General features: G+C 44.1%; 1 protein-coding gene across 21 annotated transcripts in view; it reads right to left on the bottom strand.

Moving 5' to 3' along the window:
• Nucleotides 1-17,421, bottom strand: part of Nfasc (neurofascin) — a 181,960-nt gene that overhangs the window by 90,016 nt on the left and 74,523 nt on the right. For all 21 annotated transcript variants that reach the window (XM_005375320.2, XM_005375322.2, XM_005375330.2 and 18 more), the window contains one exon: nucleotides 5,924-6,032. In XM_005375320.2, coding sequence (XP_005375377.1) covers nucleotides 5,924-6,032 — 109 coding nt within the window. The remainder of the gene's footprint in view (nucleotides 1-5,923; nucleotides 6,033-17,421) is intronic.

Here is a 17,421-nt window from a genome sequence, read left to right as displayed (position 1 = left end):
GGCTTTTTAGAAAAAGTTGTGATACTCCAAAGAGGAAAATAAATGTAAAATTTACAAGTAAGCCAGGTGCAGGGTCTCACAACTGTAATCCCAGCACTCTGAGGCTGAGGCAGGAGAACCACACATTTGAACTTATCCTGAGCAATGTAGCAACTTACTGAGAGCCTGTCTCAAAAGTAAAAGAAGAAAGAGAGAGAGAGAGAGAGAGAGAGAGAGAGAGAGAGAGAGAGAGAGAGAGAGAGACAGAGAGAGAGAAAGCTTTGGGAGGTGAATACCCTGAGTATTAAAAAAAAAAAAAAAAAAGTAGCCTGGGCGCAGTGGCTGGAGCCTGTAGTCCCAGCTTTTGAGGAGGCCAAGACAGGAGAATCACTTGGGCTCACAGTTTGGGACAAGCTGGGGCAACACAGTGAGACCTTGCCTCAAAGGAAAATTACAAATAAAGTTTCAAATATTCAAAGGAATAAAACTGGAGTTTATTAATGGGATCAAACAAATGATTGTTAAAATCTGTAAGATTTAAGAAGAAATTATAAATTGAATATAAAAGTTTAAGAAAGCATTAGGTTTTTAGATTTATAATTTCAACACATGAATACTGTTAGTTAAAAATAAAATAAAAACACCTAGGGATAGGTTCTTATGTGTCACCTTAAGTAAGTCACCATCTAGTTGCTATCTATACAGAAAGTTATAAAATGCTCCACAGTGGGAAGGTAGCCCTATAACCACTTTCTAATGAAGCTTCCCCTCTCACACTCCTTTCCTCTCTCCATCTTTCCAAAAGGAAGACAGCTTTGCTCACCCCACCAGCCATCCTTATTGCAAAGCTCCGCATGCCCATCACTGTGTGTCTGGTGGCTCCCCAGCTCCCGGGGTGGTGTCCATTTGGAGTCCAGACCACCCCCCACCTGAGGACACCCATCCAGAAACATCTACTCACCACATCCCTCCCGTGAAGCTTATTCCTGCCTCAACTAGGGGATTCCAAGCCCAGTTTTAACACACCACAGATAGCTAGTTAAAAACTAGGCTAAGCCAGGTATGGTGGCACATGCCTATAATCCCAGCACTTGGAAGGCTGAGGTAGGAGGATTGCTGCCAGTTTGAGGCCAGCCTAGGGTACACAGTGAGTTCAACACCAGCCTGTACTACAGAGTGAGATCCTGTCTCAAAATATAGACAAACAAAAAACCAGCCAAAAACCCCACAGGTTGAACTCTAGTGGTAGGAGATGGGGAGGAGGAAGGGGAGAGAGGGGAAAGGCGAGGGGGAAGGAGAGGGGGAAGGAGAGGGGGAGGGAGAGGGAGAGGGAGAGAGAGAGATACAACACTACAGGAGACAGGTGGGGTGGAGAAAAGAGAGGTGACCGTCAGTCCCATAACCAGACTATGAGCTTCCTGAGGGCACAGGCTGGGCTTAGTATGCCGTGGTGGTGCAGGCAACCACATATTGGCCTGACAGCCCCAGAACTACTGTCCACTCTTATAGCCACTGTAAGGGGACATGTGCAGGCAGTGTCTACTTTGGTCAGGGAGAAAGGGAGACTCCTGCAGGGTCCCAGACCAGCCAGAGTACCTGCCTGGACTCCTCTCTCCTGCTCTGCCTCGGTGTCCCTTTTTCAAAGCATTGCATGGCCCTTATCACACCAGCTCCTTCATGCAGGACCTGGGACCTCGATGTCAAGAGGGAGCTGGGTCAGCTCTTCTGAAGGGACTTCTACAAGGCTCGATTTGGACATGACTGTCCCAGTACCCAACCTGTCTGCCAGCAGAGGCCCATCGCTCTCAGCTCAGCACCGGTGCCCTCAGCAAACACAGGATGTCATAAAAGAGAGAGAGGTAAGATGGAGCAGGGAATCTTCCAAACACCAAGACATCGTAAGACACCCAAACATTTACACTGGATGCCTCAAGAACTTTGCCCATGGAGGCTCAAGACATCCACAGAACTTTGACCACTGATGTTTACGAAGACCTTCTCGCCTCATGTCTCTTGCCTTCTTTCAAGCCCCATAAAAAGAGGCTGCTTCTCTTTGCTCCCTACAGATGGTCTTTTAACCCTCTGTCTGCTTGCACCCAGGCACAATAAATTCTGCACCATGTTGCCTTTACACAAGCCTCGTGGTTTTGGCTGGTCTCTGCCCTGAGCCATTCCTTACAACTTCGCCTGTCAATACCAGTTTAGCTGCTGATATTCTGAGGACAACACATCCTAGTTGCATTTTTAAAATTCCTGTTAACAGTGACAAGCAGGGCGGGGAGGAAAGGACGAAGCCAGCAGGAGGGCATGGCATCTGTTCCTTTCCTCCCTCCCCTGCCTTCTGCATTTACATCCCATACAGACAGCAGTCTGCATCCAACTGCTATCCTGCAGGCTTCCACAGGCTGGGGGAACTGAGGAGGAAGCACAGAAGGCTGAGGGGGAGGGGTGACAACGTGTGTAGGGCAGACAGGGTAGGTTTTCCCTGAGTTTCAAGATGCACCATTGGTCTAGAAGCCTGGTTGCAAAGTGCTGGCAGCTCTGTATGTCGATGCCAAACACAATGTTGGCTGCAGGGCAGTTCAGGAAGCCTGCGGACTTCCTTTGCTGTAACCTGTGGTCGTCTCACTAGAAAGGAAATCAGAGGATGGCATGTGGTGTCCAGTGTAGCAACCCAGCCACGGGGAGAAAGGTGGGTGTGGGGTCTTAGAAAAGGCCAGGAGAGACGAGAAATGACGGCATCACTTCAGCAGAAAGAAAGTAGACATGAACTCCTGAGGGAAAGCTTTCTCTGCTGCCACCCACGGCCTCACACCTGCCCCTGCTGGTCTCAGCACCCACAGGAAAAGGTGGCTAAACGTAGGCACTGTCTCAGTGGCCTGGAATCCATTTGGGGGCGGGGGTGGGGAAGCAAGACAGACAGTGAGCCAGCTGGCCCACCCTCATCAGTGCACAGTGTGTGTCCTGAGCCTGCGCTGTGTGGCCACCACCGGTGGCTGCAGTGACGTTTCTGGAAAGAAGTGGCCCAGCTTCTTGCTGACAGGCAGGGGGCTTAGCAGTGGAAGAGCAATTAACCAAATGGATCCATTTGCGAAATTGAAGGCCTGGGAGAGCCGGGCAGTCTCCCTGCCATGCGTCAGAGGGCAAGTGTCTGCTCCCAGTGACCTGAGCTGACAACAAGCTAAAGCCCTAGGGGTGGCAGGGTATGGGGGCTCCTCATCCTGGGGTGGGAAGAGATGGAGAAGGACGAGCTTTGAGAGCAGCAGATACCTAGGGCTGCTGCAGGTGGCAGTGGCCTGGGAACAAAGGGAGAAAAGCCAGAGAAAGGAAGGGCTCCTGCAGAGGTTTCCCAGCTGGAGCTACAAGGTCAGACTTGCAGCTGGAACCTGGTGAACATTTGCTCAGAAACATTCTGCAGTGTTTTGATGACACCTGGAACAAACACTTCGCTCCACCGCCACTGAAATACAGCCCCCAACCCAAGGGCCAGCTGTGCAGGTCCCAGGCTGGACTGCTGGGATTCAATTCCAGGCGCTGGCACTTTCTTAGAAGGGGTGGATGGGGACTCTAGGCAAGCACATTAACTTTCATGTACATTTATTTTGTCATTAGTAAAGTGAGGGTGACACAGGTCCCACCTCCTAGGGCTGCTGTGAGGAGGAACACAGGGAGCTGCAAGGGAGCACAGCGCCTAGGTGTGCTCAGGTGTTGATTATCATCATGGCTACTGTCAGCAGCTAAAGCAACCCAGCTCAGCTCCCCTCTCTCGGGAATTATTATTGTCCCCACAAGCACCACATGTCCCTGCATGCCTGTAGTTCTCTTTGCTCTGTCCTTAATTTTTTTCTGTGTGTCTGAAAGTCTCCAATAGGTACCCCCTTTGCAATGCATGGCTGCCCCCGCTGGGAGGCAATGTGTAAGGGCAAGGCAGGAAAACAGGCCTGAATGCAGGGCATCACTGTTCTAGTAAGCCATTCTCTCTCTCTCTCTCCACCCCCATTCCTTGGTCTCTCTGTCTCTCTGTTTCTCTCTTTCTGTCTATGTCTCTCTCCAGTACCGAGGACTAAACCCAGGCCTTGTGCATGCTAGGCAAGTGTTCTACCACTGAGTGATATTCCTGGCCCTTTGCATTTTTTATTTTGAGACAGAGTCTCACTAATTCACTAAGTTGCCCAAGCTGGGCTTGAACTTGTGATCCGCCTGCTTCAGCCTCCCAAGTACCTGGGATTACATGTGTGTACCACCATGAAGGGCTGGAAATAACTTTGTGGAGCCTCAGTTTGTCCATCAATAAAATGGAAATGATACAGGTTATGCTCATATCACATGGCTGTAGGGAGTCAAATGATACGACTCATGTAGAGACACACTATAAAAAGGATGAAGCTCCTAGCCAACCGGGATTGCTGCTTAGCCTGGAAGTGTACTGAGGTACAAGCTAGACCAGGGAGCTCTAGTCAGGCAGGCTGCAGCAGTTGTCACCCCTGGGGACTTCCAGATCTGCTGCTGCACAGGGAGGTCACTGTCATCAGACATGGCAGGCTTCAGGTTCCCTAGGGTCTAGACGGGCAACCCAGGGTGTACGCTCCCCAGGAAGCCTGAAGGAGGTTTTTGGGGTAGGAATACAGTGGGAGAGGGTGCATGAAAAGTGGTGGGAGGAGACACAGTGACCCTGAGGGGGAGTAGCTCCCCGATTCTGCTGCAAACCTGGCATCTGTTTGCATGTAGTGTTACACATACTACATGTCTACTTAACTAAACAGGCATAACAATTTCGTGATCAGAGTCCTTCTCATAGAGTAAAAGCAAAAAAGCATGTTGTGGCACCTGCACCCCACTATCCCACGTTCAAGTGTTGTTTGAGAACAGTGAAGATGAAAAAGCCCTGCAGTCCGATGCATCTTCCAGGTGGTCCCTGGAACCTGATGCTGTACTGTGGCCAGCCAGAGCCCTCAGAGGCCCACACAGACTACTTTCATACAGGTGTATCTGTGCTGCCACTGATATGAGCCATAACCTGCACATCTATTGAACACCTACTATATGCCATCTCTTTACTCTTTCATCTCCACAGTAAGATGTTCATTACTACCCTGCTTTTATAAACTGACAAACCAAGGCTCAGAGTAGATTAAAACAAACAAACAAACAAAAAAAACTTTCCAGAGATCACGTAGCAAATGGGGCTGGACTAGCATCAGGTCTGCTCTGATCCCAAAGCCATGTTATCAGTGTGCTCCGTCTCCTCTTTCCCACACTCTCCTTGTCTCCTCCCCAACTCTATCTGGGGGATCATGAGAAACATGGGGAGGAATCTAGAGCCAGAAAGATGCTGCCCTAAGGCAGAGATGGTCAAAGCCAGAGAAAAAGGAACCCAGGCCTTGGGGTCAGACCACCCTGCCCTGCAGCCTCCGGGTGGCCAATTAATCCCCTGATAAAATCGAAGCTCTGTCGCCCTGCCTGAGGAAGCAGGAAGGCCAGAGCAGTGGGAAACTCTAGCCGGAATGGAAAATGCAGACCCTGAACCCAGGGTGTGGCTTCAGTGCAGTGGCCTCGCTACTTCCTGCACCTGGACAGCTGTCCACCTGCCAGGGAGCCAGGCCCCGCCCGGAGAAGAGGTTCTCAGCTGCCCGCCACATGCCAGGGCTGTCACTCAGAAGCCTCCAGGTTGTGGGGTCCAGGCTAAGGGGGAATTCAGGCCACAAGCAAAGCTGGGTCCCAATTTTCCAGTTCAATGGATGGGGGCACAGTGGCGAGGCTGGCACTGCTGACTCCACCTGCAGGAAGAGGATGTCAGTGCTCCCCACCCCATGTGCCGGCCTCCATGCAGGTAGGTCCTTGGGGTGTGGCTCTATGGTGACTCTGGGCTCCTATCCCTGGGGAGAGGGAACCAACCATCCCTGGGAAGACACCTGGGGCAGAAGGCAAAAAAACGTCCACTCACCTCCTCCACCTCCTTCAGCCTCTTCCTCACAGCACCAGGGGTGGCTCTGCGGCAGTGTGCAGAGGGCAGGAAAGCTCCAGGGCCCCAAGCTGCACATAAGTCAATCAACCTGTCTCAAAGTAAGCACAAAGGAGAGCCCCACGGTTACTCTAGGGAAGGGGAGAAGGCCTTGTGGTTTGCAGCATGGTCATTCACTGGGGAAATGACATCTTCGTCCACATCCATTCGTAAAGTTTTGCAAAGCGTTAAGACCTCTTTGTCTGAAGCTCAGAGGCCTGTGAGACAGTGGCAGAGTCTGCAAGGTGCTTAACCACATTGGTCATCCTTCCAGTCATTTTTCAGTGCCTGACACCAGAGTCTAATTGCTGATTCTCTTCACCTGAATGGAGTTCAGCTATAGCTCAAAGAAGCTCTCTCCTACTCCCAAGGGAGAATTTACCCATAATTATTTAATTAACGTCTTACCTTCCTTAAGAGAACTACTGTTTTTCTTTCCTGTCTATAGATAAACAAACTTGACTTGATCATAAATAAATTCATAACACACTGAAAGGAGATCTAATTTTACAATTTTCCGTTCTTTTATTATGTCATTGAGGGTGAGGCTCTTGCCTGTTCAAGTCTCAGTTTCTTCAACTGTAAGATGGGAAGAAAGTTCAGTAACGTAGATCAGGTGGACATTGGGCCGCTAGTTAACATGTGGGGGACTTGACTTCTGGTTCCAGTTCTTTGGGGAAATCATTTTTAACTTTTGTCAGTACAGATAATAGGTTTCATTTAATTACACGCTTTACATTGAAGTGTATCTGTGGGAAATGATAAAGTCCACTGCAGTAAGAGAATGTGGCAATATCCACCAAAGTAAGTATGCATTTATTCTTTGATTCAGTAATCTTAGATCAAGGAGTCTATTTGAAATATGTCCTCTATGCCTATGTTGTGAGATCATGTTATTAATCAGAAAAGTATGACAGGAAAAAGTGTGTTTAACATGTCACCGTTCCCTTAAGAAAGGGGACAGGAATGCAAAAGTATGTATGTATTTATTAGATTTTTAAAAAGACATTAAGAAGATAAAGCATAAACTACATTTTAAAAGGACCATGGGAGGGAAATGAGGCGGCAGGGATCGGGGCTCTACATTCAAAGCTGACTTTGAATATAGTTAGTCTCCATCCTAAGAACAACTTCTGTTCTGGGAGAACATTCATAAGTCGGATTTGTTCATTAAGTCTGACAAAATGAATCTTATACACCTTTGACACAAATATATATACTTTTTTTTTTTTATTTTTTTATTTTGGTACCGGGACGTTATGCTTGCCAGGCAGGTGCTTGCGCTACTGAGCTATATTCCTGGCCCACAAATATATATATACGTTGTAAAGCATAAAATACCAAATGCGAGGTCCGTTCATATGTGAAAGTTTGCAACTCAAATGTAATTTGGAGACTTACTTTGATGTATGGCTTTAGTATGTATAAATATGTGACTTTATAAAGCACAACTAAAAATGTTAAAAGAAGTTCCTAAAAGTGAAAATAAAATGAGAGAAATGAACCTATGATGGCAGTGGTTGATGTAACACACATAGAGAAATTAAAACATGATTATTTGATTATATTTTATTTGATGGTTATACCCTCAAGAAAAAAAAGAACTGCTATACTCCCTCTCAAGAAATCTAAAATGGTTCCAATAATTATATTATGGATGGTACTATGATATTATTGTTATTATTAGTCTAAGATATTCACATGTTCATTATGGGATAAATCAAGTCATAATATTAATGCTGCTGAGAAATAAGATTTTCTGATTAAGATGCTCATGTAGGATTGATGGGATTGGGTAAACTTCTGTAGTCATTTTTTTTTTTAAGACAGGGTCTCGCTATGCAGTTGTCTTACTTTTCTCATTGCTGTGACAAAATACCTGACACCCAAAGTAAAAGGGGGAAAGGTTTATTTAGCTCATAGTTTGTAGAGATTTCAGCCCATAATGGGCTAACTCTAAGGCAAAGCGGCACATGACAGAGGGGCAACTGCTCATGGTAGCAGAAGACAGCAAAAGCAACAAGAGAGAGTGGGACAAACCTCCTTCTGTCCTTACATCGTATCTGGACTACTGGGATTAGGGCAGTGCCAATCCAATCAGTGGACTGATCAACACTGTACTATGAATCAATCACACACCCTAGATTCAGCCACCTTTGAAAAAATGCTATGACTGCACGAGGTTTTGGAGGGACATCTAGACACAAATCATAATATTTTGCCCCTGACCCCCACAAAGACTCATGCACATCTCTTTATTAATCCATCTTCAAGAATTGCCAAAGTCCTAACACTTTCAACACTGTTGAAAAGTCCAAGTCAAAAATCTCCTCTGAGATGTAAGGGAAACTTTTAGCTGTGAGCCCCTGTACAAATGACAAGAAAGTTAAACACTTCCAACATTCAATGGCACAAGATAGACATTTCCATCCCAAAAGTTACAAATGGGGATACAAAGGATTGGGACCAAAGCAAGTCCAAAATCTAGCAAGGCAAACATTAAATCCTGTAGTTCCATGTGCAGCATCTGAGGCAATCTGTAGCAATATGTGAACTCCAAAGGGCTTGTGTGGCTCAGCCCCTACAGCATTTCTGGTGGTTCTAACTCCCATGGCTTTTCTCTTGGGCCTGTTCTGCTCCCTCCTTGCAGTTTTCCTCAGATGATCCAAATTCCTGGATTCTCCAAACTTCTGGGGTCTCCACTGTACCTTTGGCTTCACACTCAAAACTTCAACTTCACACACTGCCCTCTTGGGGGCATACCGCCTGGCCTCCCAGGCCTTCTGAAATTCCAAGCCTTCCTTACCCCATAACTCTGACATTCTGCATGCACCTAAAACCAGGACCATGTGGATGATGCCAAGTTCTGCTGCCAGCTGGAGCATTAGCCAGGCTTTCTTTTCTCTTGGCTGTAATGGTCAAGTGCCTGGATCACTGAGCACTCTGAATCAAATTCTGCAGGACAAATTCTTTATGCTGCTGCCTTTCTGGAACATGGTGCTCTGTGGCTTTCTTCTCAAAGGAAAGTCTTTCACTTTTGCAATTTTGAGGCTACAAAAGGTGGAGTCCTACTGCTTCTTGTGATGCTTGCAGGCCCTCTTTTCTATTTTCCTGTTCCTTCTCAGTACTTAAGATCTGCTCTGCTCTATCTTTGCAGTCCACGACTTTACTGGAGCTTCCTCTCTGACCAAACTCACAATGTTTTAAATCATTCTGTTGGGCTCTTTGCTCTTGATTTTCAACATAAATGTGACTAAGAGCCCCCAACAGTAGCCATCCCACTGCCTCAACATTTGACTGCCTTGAGACTTCTTCTACAAGATTAATTAGTCTGCCACCCTTAATCTCAGCCTCAGGCAAAGTCTGTGGACAAGAACAAAATGCAGGCAAACTTTCTGCCATGGCATTGCACACATTGTCTGGAGTCTAGCAGCCTGTGCAGTCCTTCTTCCCAGCAGAAAACTCCTGAGCCTGGTCTTTACCAGCAGCATTTCTCTCAGCCTTCTGGTCTTCTGAGCTCTGATCAGAATCTCCCATCCAGCCTAAGGTATTTCAACCAGCATCTCTGAATCATTCAAAACTCTTCCCACAAGAGATTCCCAAAGGCTCTTGAACCACATGGTCAGGTATAGTCACAGCAATGACCCTGTATGCAAGCTACCCACCCCTGGGTGGGTGTAGCACTCATATGATCTAGTAGTTCTTCTCTGGCACTGAATTCTGTCTTAGTTACTTTTCTTGTTACTGAGACAAAATACCCAACACCCAAAGTTAAAGGGGGAAAGATTTATTTAGCTCATAGTTGTAGACATTTCAGTCCATCATGGGCTGGCTCCAAGGCAAGGTGGCATGTGGCAGAGGGGCAACTGTTCATGGTAGTGGAAGACAGCAAAAGCAACAAGAAAGAGCGAGGCAAGCCACTTTCTGCCTCTTATACTATATACTGTCTACTGGGATTAGGGCAGTGAAAATCCAGTTAGTGGACTGATTCAGCAATCACTCACCCTTAATCTCAGCACCCTTAATTACAACAGTACTCTATGAAACAATCACACACCCTATATTCAGCCACCTCTGAAAAAAACATTATGACCATATGAGGCTTTGGGGGGACATCTAGACACAAGCCATAACAGCAATTCAGGCTGGTCTTGAACTCACTATGTATCCCAGGCTGGCCTCAAAATTGTGGTGATCCTCTTGGCTCAGCCTTCTGAGTGCTGGAATTACAGTTGTGCATCACTGTGCTCAGCTAAAATTCTGTAGCCCTGATTATGATTGTGTAGTTCTGATCAGAACCAACAGTGTGAACTCCATACATTTTATCTGAATCATACGCATGTGTGTGTGTGTACATGTGCACATATTTCTTAGCTGTTCACTGCAAGGCTTAGAAATACAGAAACTATAGCCATCATTGCATGAATGAGTACCCCTACCAATCATATTATGAACCCTAGTCAGGCTTCCTTGGAGAAATGGCTTTTTCCAAATTCAATGCAGCAACTGTTCGAAGTGAGCCTGGCACATCTCATCATACCAAAAAAGCAAGTGAAGTGTCAAAGACTATAGAGTCACAGCAAAGGTCTGAGAAGCCAACCAGTTTCCCTGGTGTCAAGTGGGTCATCAATAAGGATAACAACTGTAATATGGTGTGCGCTGGTGTCTTAGTTACTTTTCTCTCATTGCTGGGACAAAATACCCAATGCCCAAAATGAAGGAAGTAAAGGTTTATTCAGCTCACAGTTAGTGGAGGTTTCAGTCTGTAATCAGCTGCCTCTAAGGCAGGGTGGCATGGTGAGGGGCAACTCTTTAAGGTGGCAGAAGACAGCAAAAGCAACAAAAGCAAAAGGTGGGGAGGAACAAGCCTCTTTTCCTCCCTTATGTTGTATGCAAGCTACCCACCCCTGGGTGGGTGTAGCACTCATATGATCTCTGTGCCCTCCTCTTGCACAAGTTCAGGATGTTTGCAAAGTGAGGATGCTAGCCCCCTGCTGAATGACTTAAATTCTGAACTTCTCAAGTTGACAATGAACAACATCCTAGTGCAGTAAGGGCATGTCCTCTACACCCCAGGATGTGGAACTTCTGAGTTACTTAGTTAAACTTCTAACCTTCTCAAGTTGACACAATGTATCAGCCACTACAGGGGATTAAGCCTAATTATGTCAACTTGATTGGCTTGGGAGCTGCCTGGGGACTAGAAAAGCACACTCCTCCATGTGTCTGGGTGAGTCATGGAGGCATGATCTTGGGTACTATATATGATCACTGGTCCCTTCCTCTGGCATTGTCCCCTGCTCTATTTCTCAGCTGCCATGAACTAAGCATTTATGCTCTGCCATGTTCTTCTGCATGATTTTCATGGCTTAAATCAGTCTACCATGGACTGAACCCCTTAAAACTGGGCATCAAATTAAACCACTCCATCTTTAAGTTGTGGGTGTTGGGTATTATGCCTCAGAAATGGGAAAGATGAGTAATACAGACTAAAATATAACAAATGTGTCTAAATCTGTGAATTCCTGATAACATATAAAAACAATTCTAAACAAACCATTAGTCCACTTTGGAAGATGTTAGGGAAATATGTCACTATTTTAAAATCTAGTTAATAAAGGAAAAGAAAGGGGGGTTGGATAGGAGTATAGCTGACTTGGTACTGAAAAATGTTGAAGCAGGGGATGGGTACATTGATTTTTGTCACAGTTATTTGATGTCATTTGATTCTCTCCTCTTTTGTAAAAACATTTTTAAAGTTAAAAAAAAGTTTTAAATGGTGGAGTAAAGGAATAGGACATGATTTTTAGAATGTTAATTCTTGACATTATTCAGAACCATAGTCATTTAATCCTAACAATAATCCAATATGACAGATGATACAGATATCACTGTGTTCACATCACACCTGACAAAACAGGTACAAACAATCCACTGAGTTAGGGTTCAAAAGCACATATTCTTATCTTCTATTCCACAGCTATGGCTGCAGTATTCTCATTTGTGTATCTGGGTTAATAAAGCTTTTCTTGTCTAGATGAGGGTATCAGGGAGTTGCAAGGAGGTAATGTATAGAAAAGTACTTGGAAAAACAAATCTTTGTACAAATATTTGACTGCCATTTGAAAGCTGCAGAATAAACCTGCTTTATGGCACTGTTATGAGAGTCAAAGGAAACCTGTGATCTGAAGATAATCAGATACACAGAATCCTTAAAGATGTGTGAGGTTACATTCACCTCCAATGCTTTTTATTATCATTCTCAGCACTTTGTGGGTAAGTGAGAAGTGAGACAGAGTCCAGGGGATAGATCTCCATGTGGTCCAGGGATAGGAAAGTTCCAGGAAGGATACCTGAGGCTCAGGGGGCGGAGTAGGGGTTAAAGATGTCTTGATACCCTGCAGGCTGCAAGAAGAGTGACTCTGGGTCACAGAAGGGTAGCGACCATGGTGAGTATGTTGGATGCCTCATACTCTACCCCTAGATCCCAGAGGTGGATGCCATGTCCAGGAAGCAGACACCTGCTGGGCTCCTATGGGTGAAGGCAGGGCTGGAAGAGGCCACAGTGGATGTGGAAGATGCTCTCAGCAGACAGAGGAGATGTTTGTTCTCTGATTGGCCTTCCCTCTTCCACAGAATAAAGCTGGTCTGGTGGATCTCTAGCAGTTTCTCACCATGGAATTCCATGATTTCCTAAGTGCAAACTTCTGAAGAAGTCAAGACCAAAATTGTCCCGACTCCTGGTTCATGCGCCTCCTTCTCCAGGACTTTTAGTCTGTGCTCTGGGAACAAAGACTAATTTACACACCTATAATCCCAACTACTGGGGAAGCTGAGTAGGAGGATTGTATGCATGAGCCCAGCCTGGGCTACTTAGTGAGACCTTGTGCCAAAATAGAAAATAAAAAGGGCAGGGGCTGTACCTCAGGGCATAGTACTCTTGGGTTCCATCCCTAGTAACACACCCTTATATACACACATGGGCTCACACATGCAGGCACACACATTCTCTTCGACTGTCTCTTTTGGGATTCTTAGGTATTTAAAAATTACTTTGTTTTTTTTTTTGGCTTACAAACAACAAACATTTATTTTCCACAGTTCTAGAAGCCAGAAATCCAAGATCAAGGTACCAGAAGATGTGGTATCTGGTGAGGGCATAATTACTATCTATTAACTTACTGATTCGATAGACACATGACTTAATCACTTACCAGAAGTGATTACTCATCTTAAGGGGTAGGATTTTGACACATGAATTTGAGAGGGACATAAAGTCTGTTGAAGCACATCCTTCTTCCCTCTTGAACACACCTTCAAAGTCTGCCTCTTAGATCATAAGGACTAATTCCACTGCATTCCCTGGTTAAGAATTCCTTTATCTCTATTTAGTTGATAACTACAAGTAGCCCAAGGACTTCAGACTAATCCTCCATGCCTGTGCTCTATACAGCTTCGTAGTTCCTCTACAACTCTGCCTCCTTCTCCCTCTTCCCTGGGCTCTCTGGACTTTAAGATCTGTCATGAACTACGTCCACTCCGCCTCTCCTTCTCGTCTTTGAATCTTTCCTTCACCTATTATTAATTTCTGTGACTGCTCTTACAGGTTGCTACAAACTTAATGCTCTAAAACAGTACAAACCCATATTGTCTCACAACTCCAGGGTCACAGGTCTGGATCGGGACTGCTGGGCTGAAATCAAGGTGTCAGAGGGCTTGCTCCTTCGAGAGAGAAGAATCCGTCCCTTGTTTCTATGGCGTGTGGTGACTTCTGGCGTTCTTCAGCTTGTGTTTCTCTGATTTGTCTTCATATCACCTTCTCTATACGCCTCCTCCTTTTCACCTGTGTCAGATCTCCCCTCTGGCTCTCTCAGTTCTTGATGATTTCAACATCTGTGTGCCATCTCCCTGTGCTCTTGCTTTTCTGTCCCTTAACTTTCTTTAATGATGGTAAGCTTCCATGTGCCTCAGCCTGCAGACCTACGATCGTATTTTAAATCAGTTTTATATACATCAATCATATTTTATAGAGGTTTTAGTCCATAGTTGGCTGGCTCCAAGGCAGGGCAGCACAGCAGAGGAGGCTGGCAGAGGAGAAACAGCTCGTGACCATTTGCTTAGTTTTTAAAATAGTGAATCCCTCCACAAGGTGGGAAACATAGATACAAAAGAGTATATAGTGGAAGTATATTAAGGAAATCTTCCTCCCAACGCTGCCCTCAAGCTTCCCAAGTTCCACTCAGCTCCTGTACAAGGCCAACAATTGTTACCAGTTTCTCGTGTATCTTTCCTAGTTGATGCATACAAGGCTTAAAAGAAAAAGAAATAACATGCTATACCTATTTTTTCCTACTTTGTTTTTTTCAGTAACAGGTGTCTTAGATACTTTTTTATATTAGTTCATATAAAACTGCCTTATGACTTGTAATAACCACACAGTATTTCAATGTACAAATGTATCACAATCTACTTACTCAGCTCCCTACTGATAGGCATTTAGGTGACTTGTAATCATTTGATATGAAAAACTGCTGCAGTATGTATCTTTGGGCAAATGTGATTTCTTAGACTTGCAAGGCTATTTTTAGGATACATATCTGGGTGCAGAAGTTTTGAGTCGAAGAGAACGTGGCCAAATTGCTTTTCATGAACGCTGTGACAATCTCCACTCCCGCAACAACGCACGAGTGTTCTTGCGCCTCTTTCTCCACAGGCTGTGTTCTCAGCTGCTGTTTGATTTCTGAAGATTTGGTACACGGAAGCTGGTATCTCTTTTGTGGTTCTCTTACTCTGAGTGAAGCTGCAGTATTCTTCCTTTCTTTGAATTATTCCTATTCTTCGCCCACTTCTCTGCTGAACAGTTGGTTCACCCTTACAGATTTGAAGGAACTCATTACTTATTGGAAAAATTGCCTCTTTGTAAGGAGAGATGCAAACTGCCCATGCCGTGACTTTGTTTATGATGTTTTTGCTATGCAAAAATTTTTTTTTCGTTTGCTTATTTATTTTGGTACTGGGAATTGAACTCAGGACCTTGTGCTTGCCAGGCAGGTGCTGTGCTGCTGAGCTACATCCCCAGCACCCCCAAATTATTTTCTAGTCAAATGGATCTTTTATTGTTATTTTTCTGTCATAGTTAAGTCTTCTTTCAAGACCATTTTTAAATGTTTCCATGTTTTCTTTAGTATTTTTATGGTTTAATCTCTTATGATTCAATCTTTTGAAATCATGTGAGAAATTAATCTAATGCTATGCAAGATGGTTTGCCTACCATTTACTGAAGAATTCAGGTCTACCTTCTGATTTTAAATACTATCTGTATCTATACTAAATTCTCTTACTAGTTGGGTGTGGTGGCACACATCTGTAATCCCAGCACATGGCAAGCTGAGGCAGGAGGATTGGGAGTTTGAGGTGAGCCTGTCTACACAGTGAGACTCTGTCACCAAAATAAATAAATAAAGTAAGTAAGTAAATAAATAAATTCCCTTTTAAGTTTGGGTCTATTCCCTGACATTCTCTTTCACTTGTCTGTTTATTTCTTCATGGTCATACCACTCCATGTAATTGTTGTAGTTGGTTGGTTTTACCTTAAGAATTTCCTATTTATTCTTATTTTGTAATTTTTTCCACATAAACTCCAGAATCAGATTCTCTAATTCTTTTTCTTTAATTTTCTTTAATTAGTGCTGGACATGGGGAGGTATAGATCGAAGAATGTGTAGCAGGAGGAGGCAGGATGAACAAGTCTAGAGAACTAATGCACAACATGTGGGTTACAGCAGGATTTTTGCAAAATGAGTAGATTTTGGCTGCTCTTGTCACACAAACAGATACACACGCACACACAAGGGTAACTATATAAGATGCTGGATATGTTAATTTGTCTCCATAGTAACCAGTTACTATCTATATGTATCTTATAATATGTTATATATCTTAAAGTATATATATAACACAATAAAATTTATTGAAAAAAGAATATGACATGTTTTTTAATTTGTTCAAATTTTCTTCAGAATCTTTAATTGCATTTTAAAGTTTTCTCATGTAGATTATTCATACTTTATTATGTTTATTACTATGTACTTGATCATACACTAAATTAGTCACTGCATGTTAACTCTGACTATATTGAATGTTACTGTTCTAAATGTTACTGTTCTAAATAATCCAGGAGAAATTTTTAAAAACACAATGATTGAATGAAAATAAAATACAACATATCAAAATCCACAGGACACAGTGAAGGCACTGCTGAGAAAATCTACAGTACTAAATCCATCCATTCAAAAATAAGAAAAGTCTCTTGGGGCTGGGGATTTAGCTCAGTGGCACAGCGTCTGCCTGGCAAGCATGAGATTGAGTTTGATTCCCAGTACCGGAAGAAAACCTAAATAAATAAATAAATAGGAAAAGTCTCAAATCAACAATCTAACATCCCACCTCAAAAAAAACTAGAAAGAGAAGGTAAAATAAAATCAAACCAAGCAGAAGGAAGTGCAGAAATCAATAAAATGGAAAACAAAAACGACTGAGAAAATCAATAACATAATAAGATGGTTCTTTGAAGAGATCAATACAGTTGTCAAAGCTCTAGCAAAATTGAAAAGGCAAAGAAGAAAGATGATCAGACATGAGACAGGGGATGTCATTTCTGAACCTAGGACATCAACAGAATAATAAAAAAATACTATGAAAAATCTTGCACACACAAATTTAAAAACTTAGATGAAACGAACCAAGTCCTCAAAAACACAAATCATTACACATTCCAATGTGTAACAAATAATTTAAATAGCTTAATAAGCTTAAGTAACTTAACAATTACTAAGGAAATTGAATTTATAAGTTTAAAACTCTCCACAAAAGGAAACCTGCAGACCTAGATAGTTTTGCCAAAGATTCTACCAAACTTGTAAAGAGGACTCAACACTCTATCTATAAAATCTCTTCCAGACTATAGAAAAGGAGGAATACTTCTCAGTTCATTTATGAAATTAGTGTGATCATGATATCAAAACCAAAGAAAGGGAGGGAAGACTGCTATGGATGTAGACAAGAAACAAGGGACAGGCGGCCAGACTGTCCCAGGCAGGGACCCCCAGCAACCCAGCAAGGCACCTGTGGCAGCGGTGGCAGGACACACACCTCCCAGGCAGATCGTCCCAGGCAGGGACCCCTGGTGACCCAGCAAAGCACCTGCTGTGGTGGCAGCCACGGTAGGACACACGGCTGGACTGCCCCAGGCAGGGACCACCCAAGACCTCGGCATGGACATACATACCAGCAGTGGTAAGTCAGATGAACCAGTGTTGTGCTTTGGCACATGGACTGGTGGAATAAAGGGGGCAAGTGGGACTGTCATTATTCCTTTTTTTTTCCTTCCTTCCTTCCTTCCTTCCTTCCTTCCTTCCTTCCTTCCTTCCTTCCTTCCTATA

The sequence above is a fragment of the Chinchilla lanigera genome, unplaced genomic scaffold (genome assembly GCF_000276665.1).
Source record: "Chinchilla lanigera isolate Chin_1 unplaced genomic scaffold, ChiLan1.0 scaffold00005, whole genome shotgun sequence".
NCBI lineage: Eukaryota > Metazoa > Chordata > Mammalia > Rodentia > Chinchillidae > Chinchilla > Chinchilla lanigera.
This window is presented reverse-complemented; position numbering and strand designations above follow the sequence as displayed.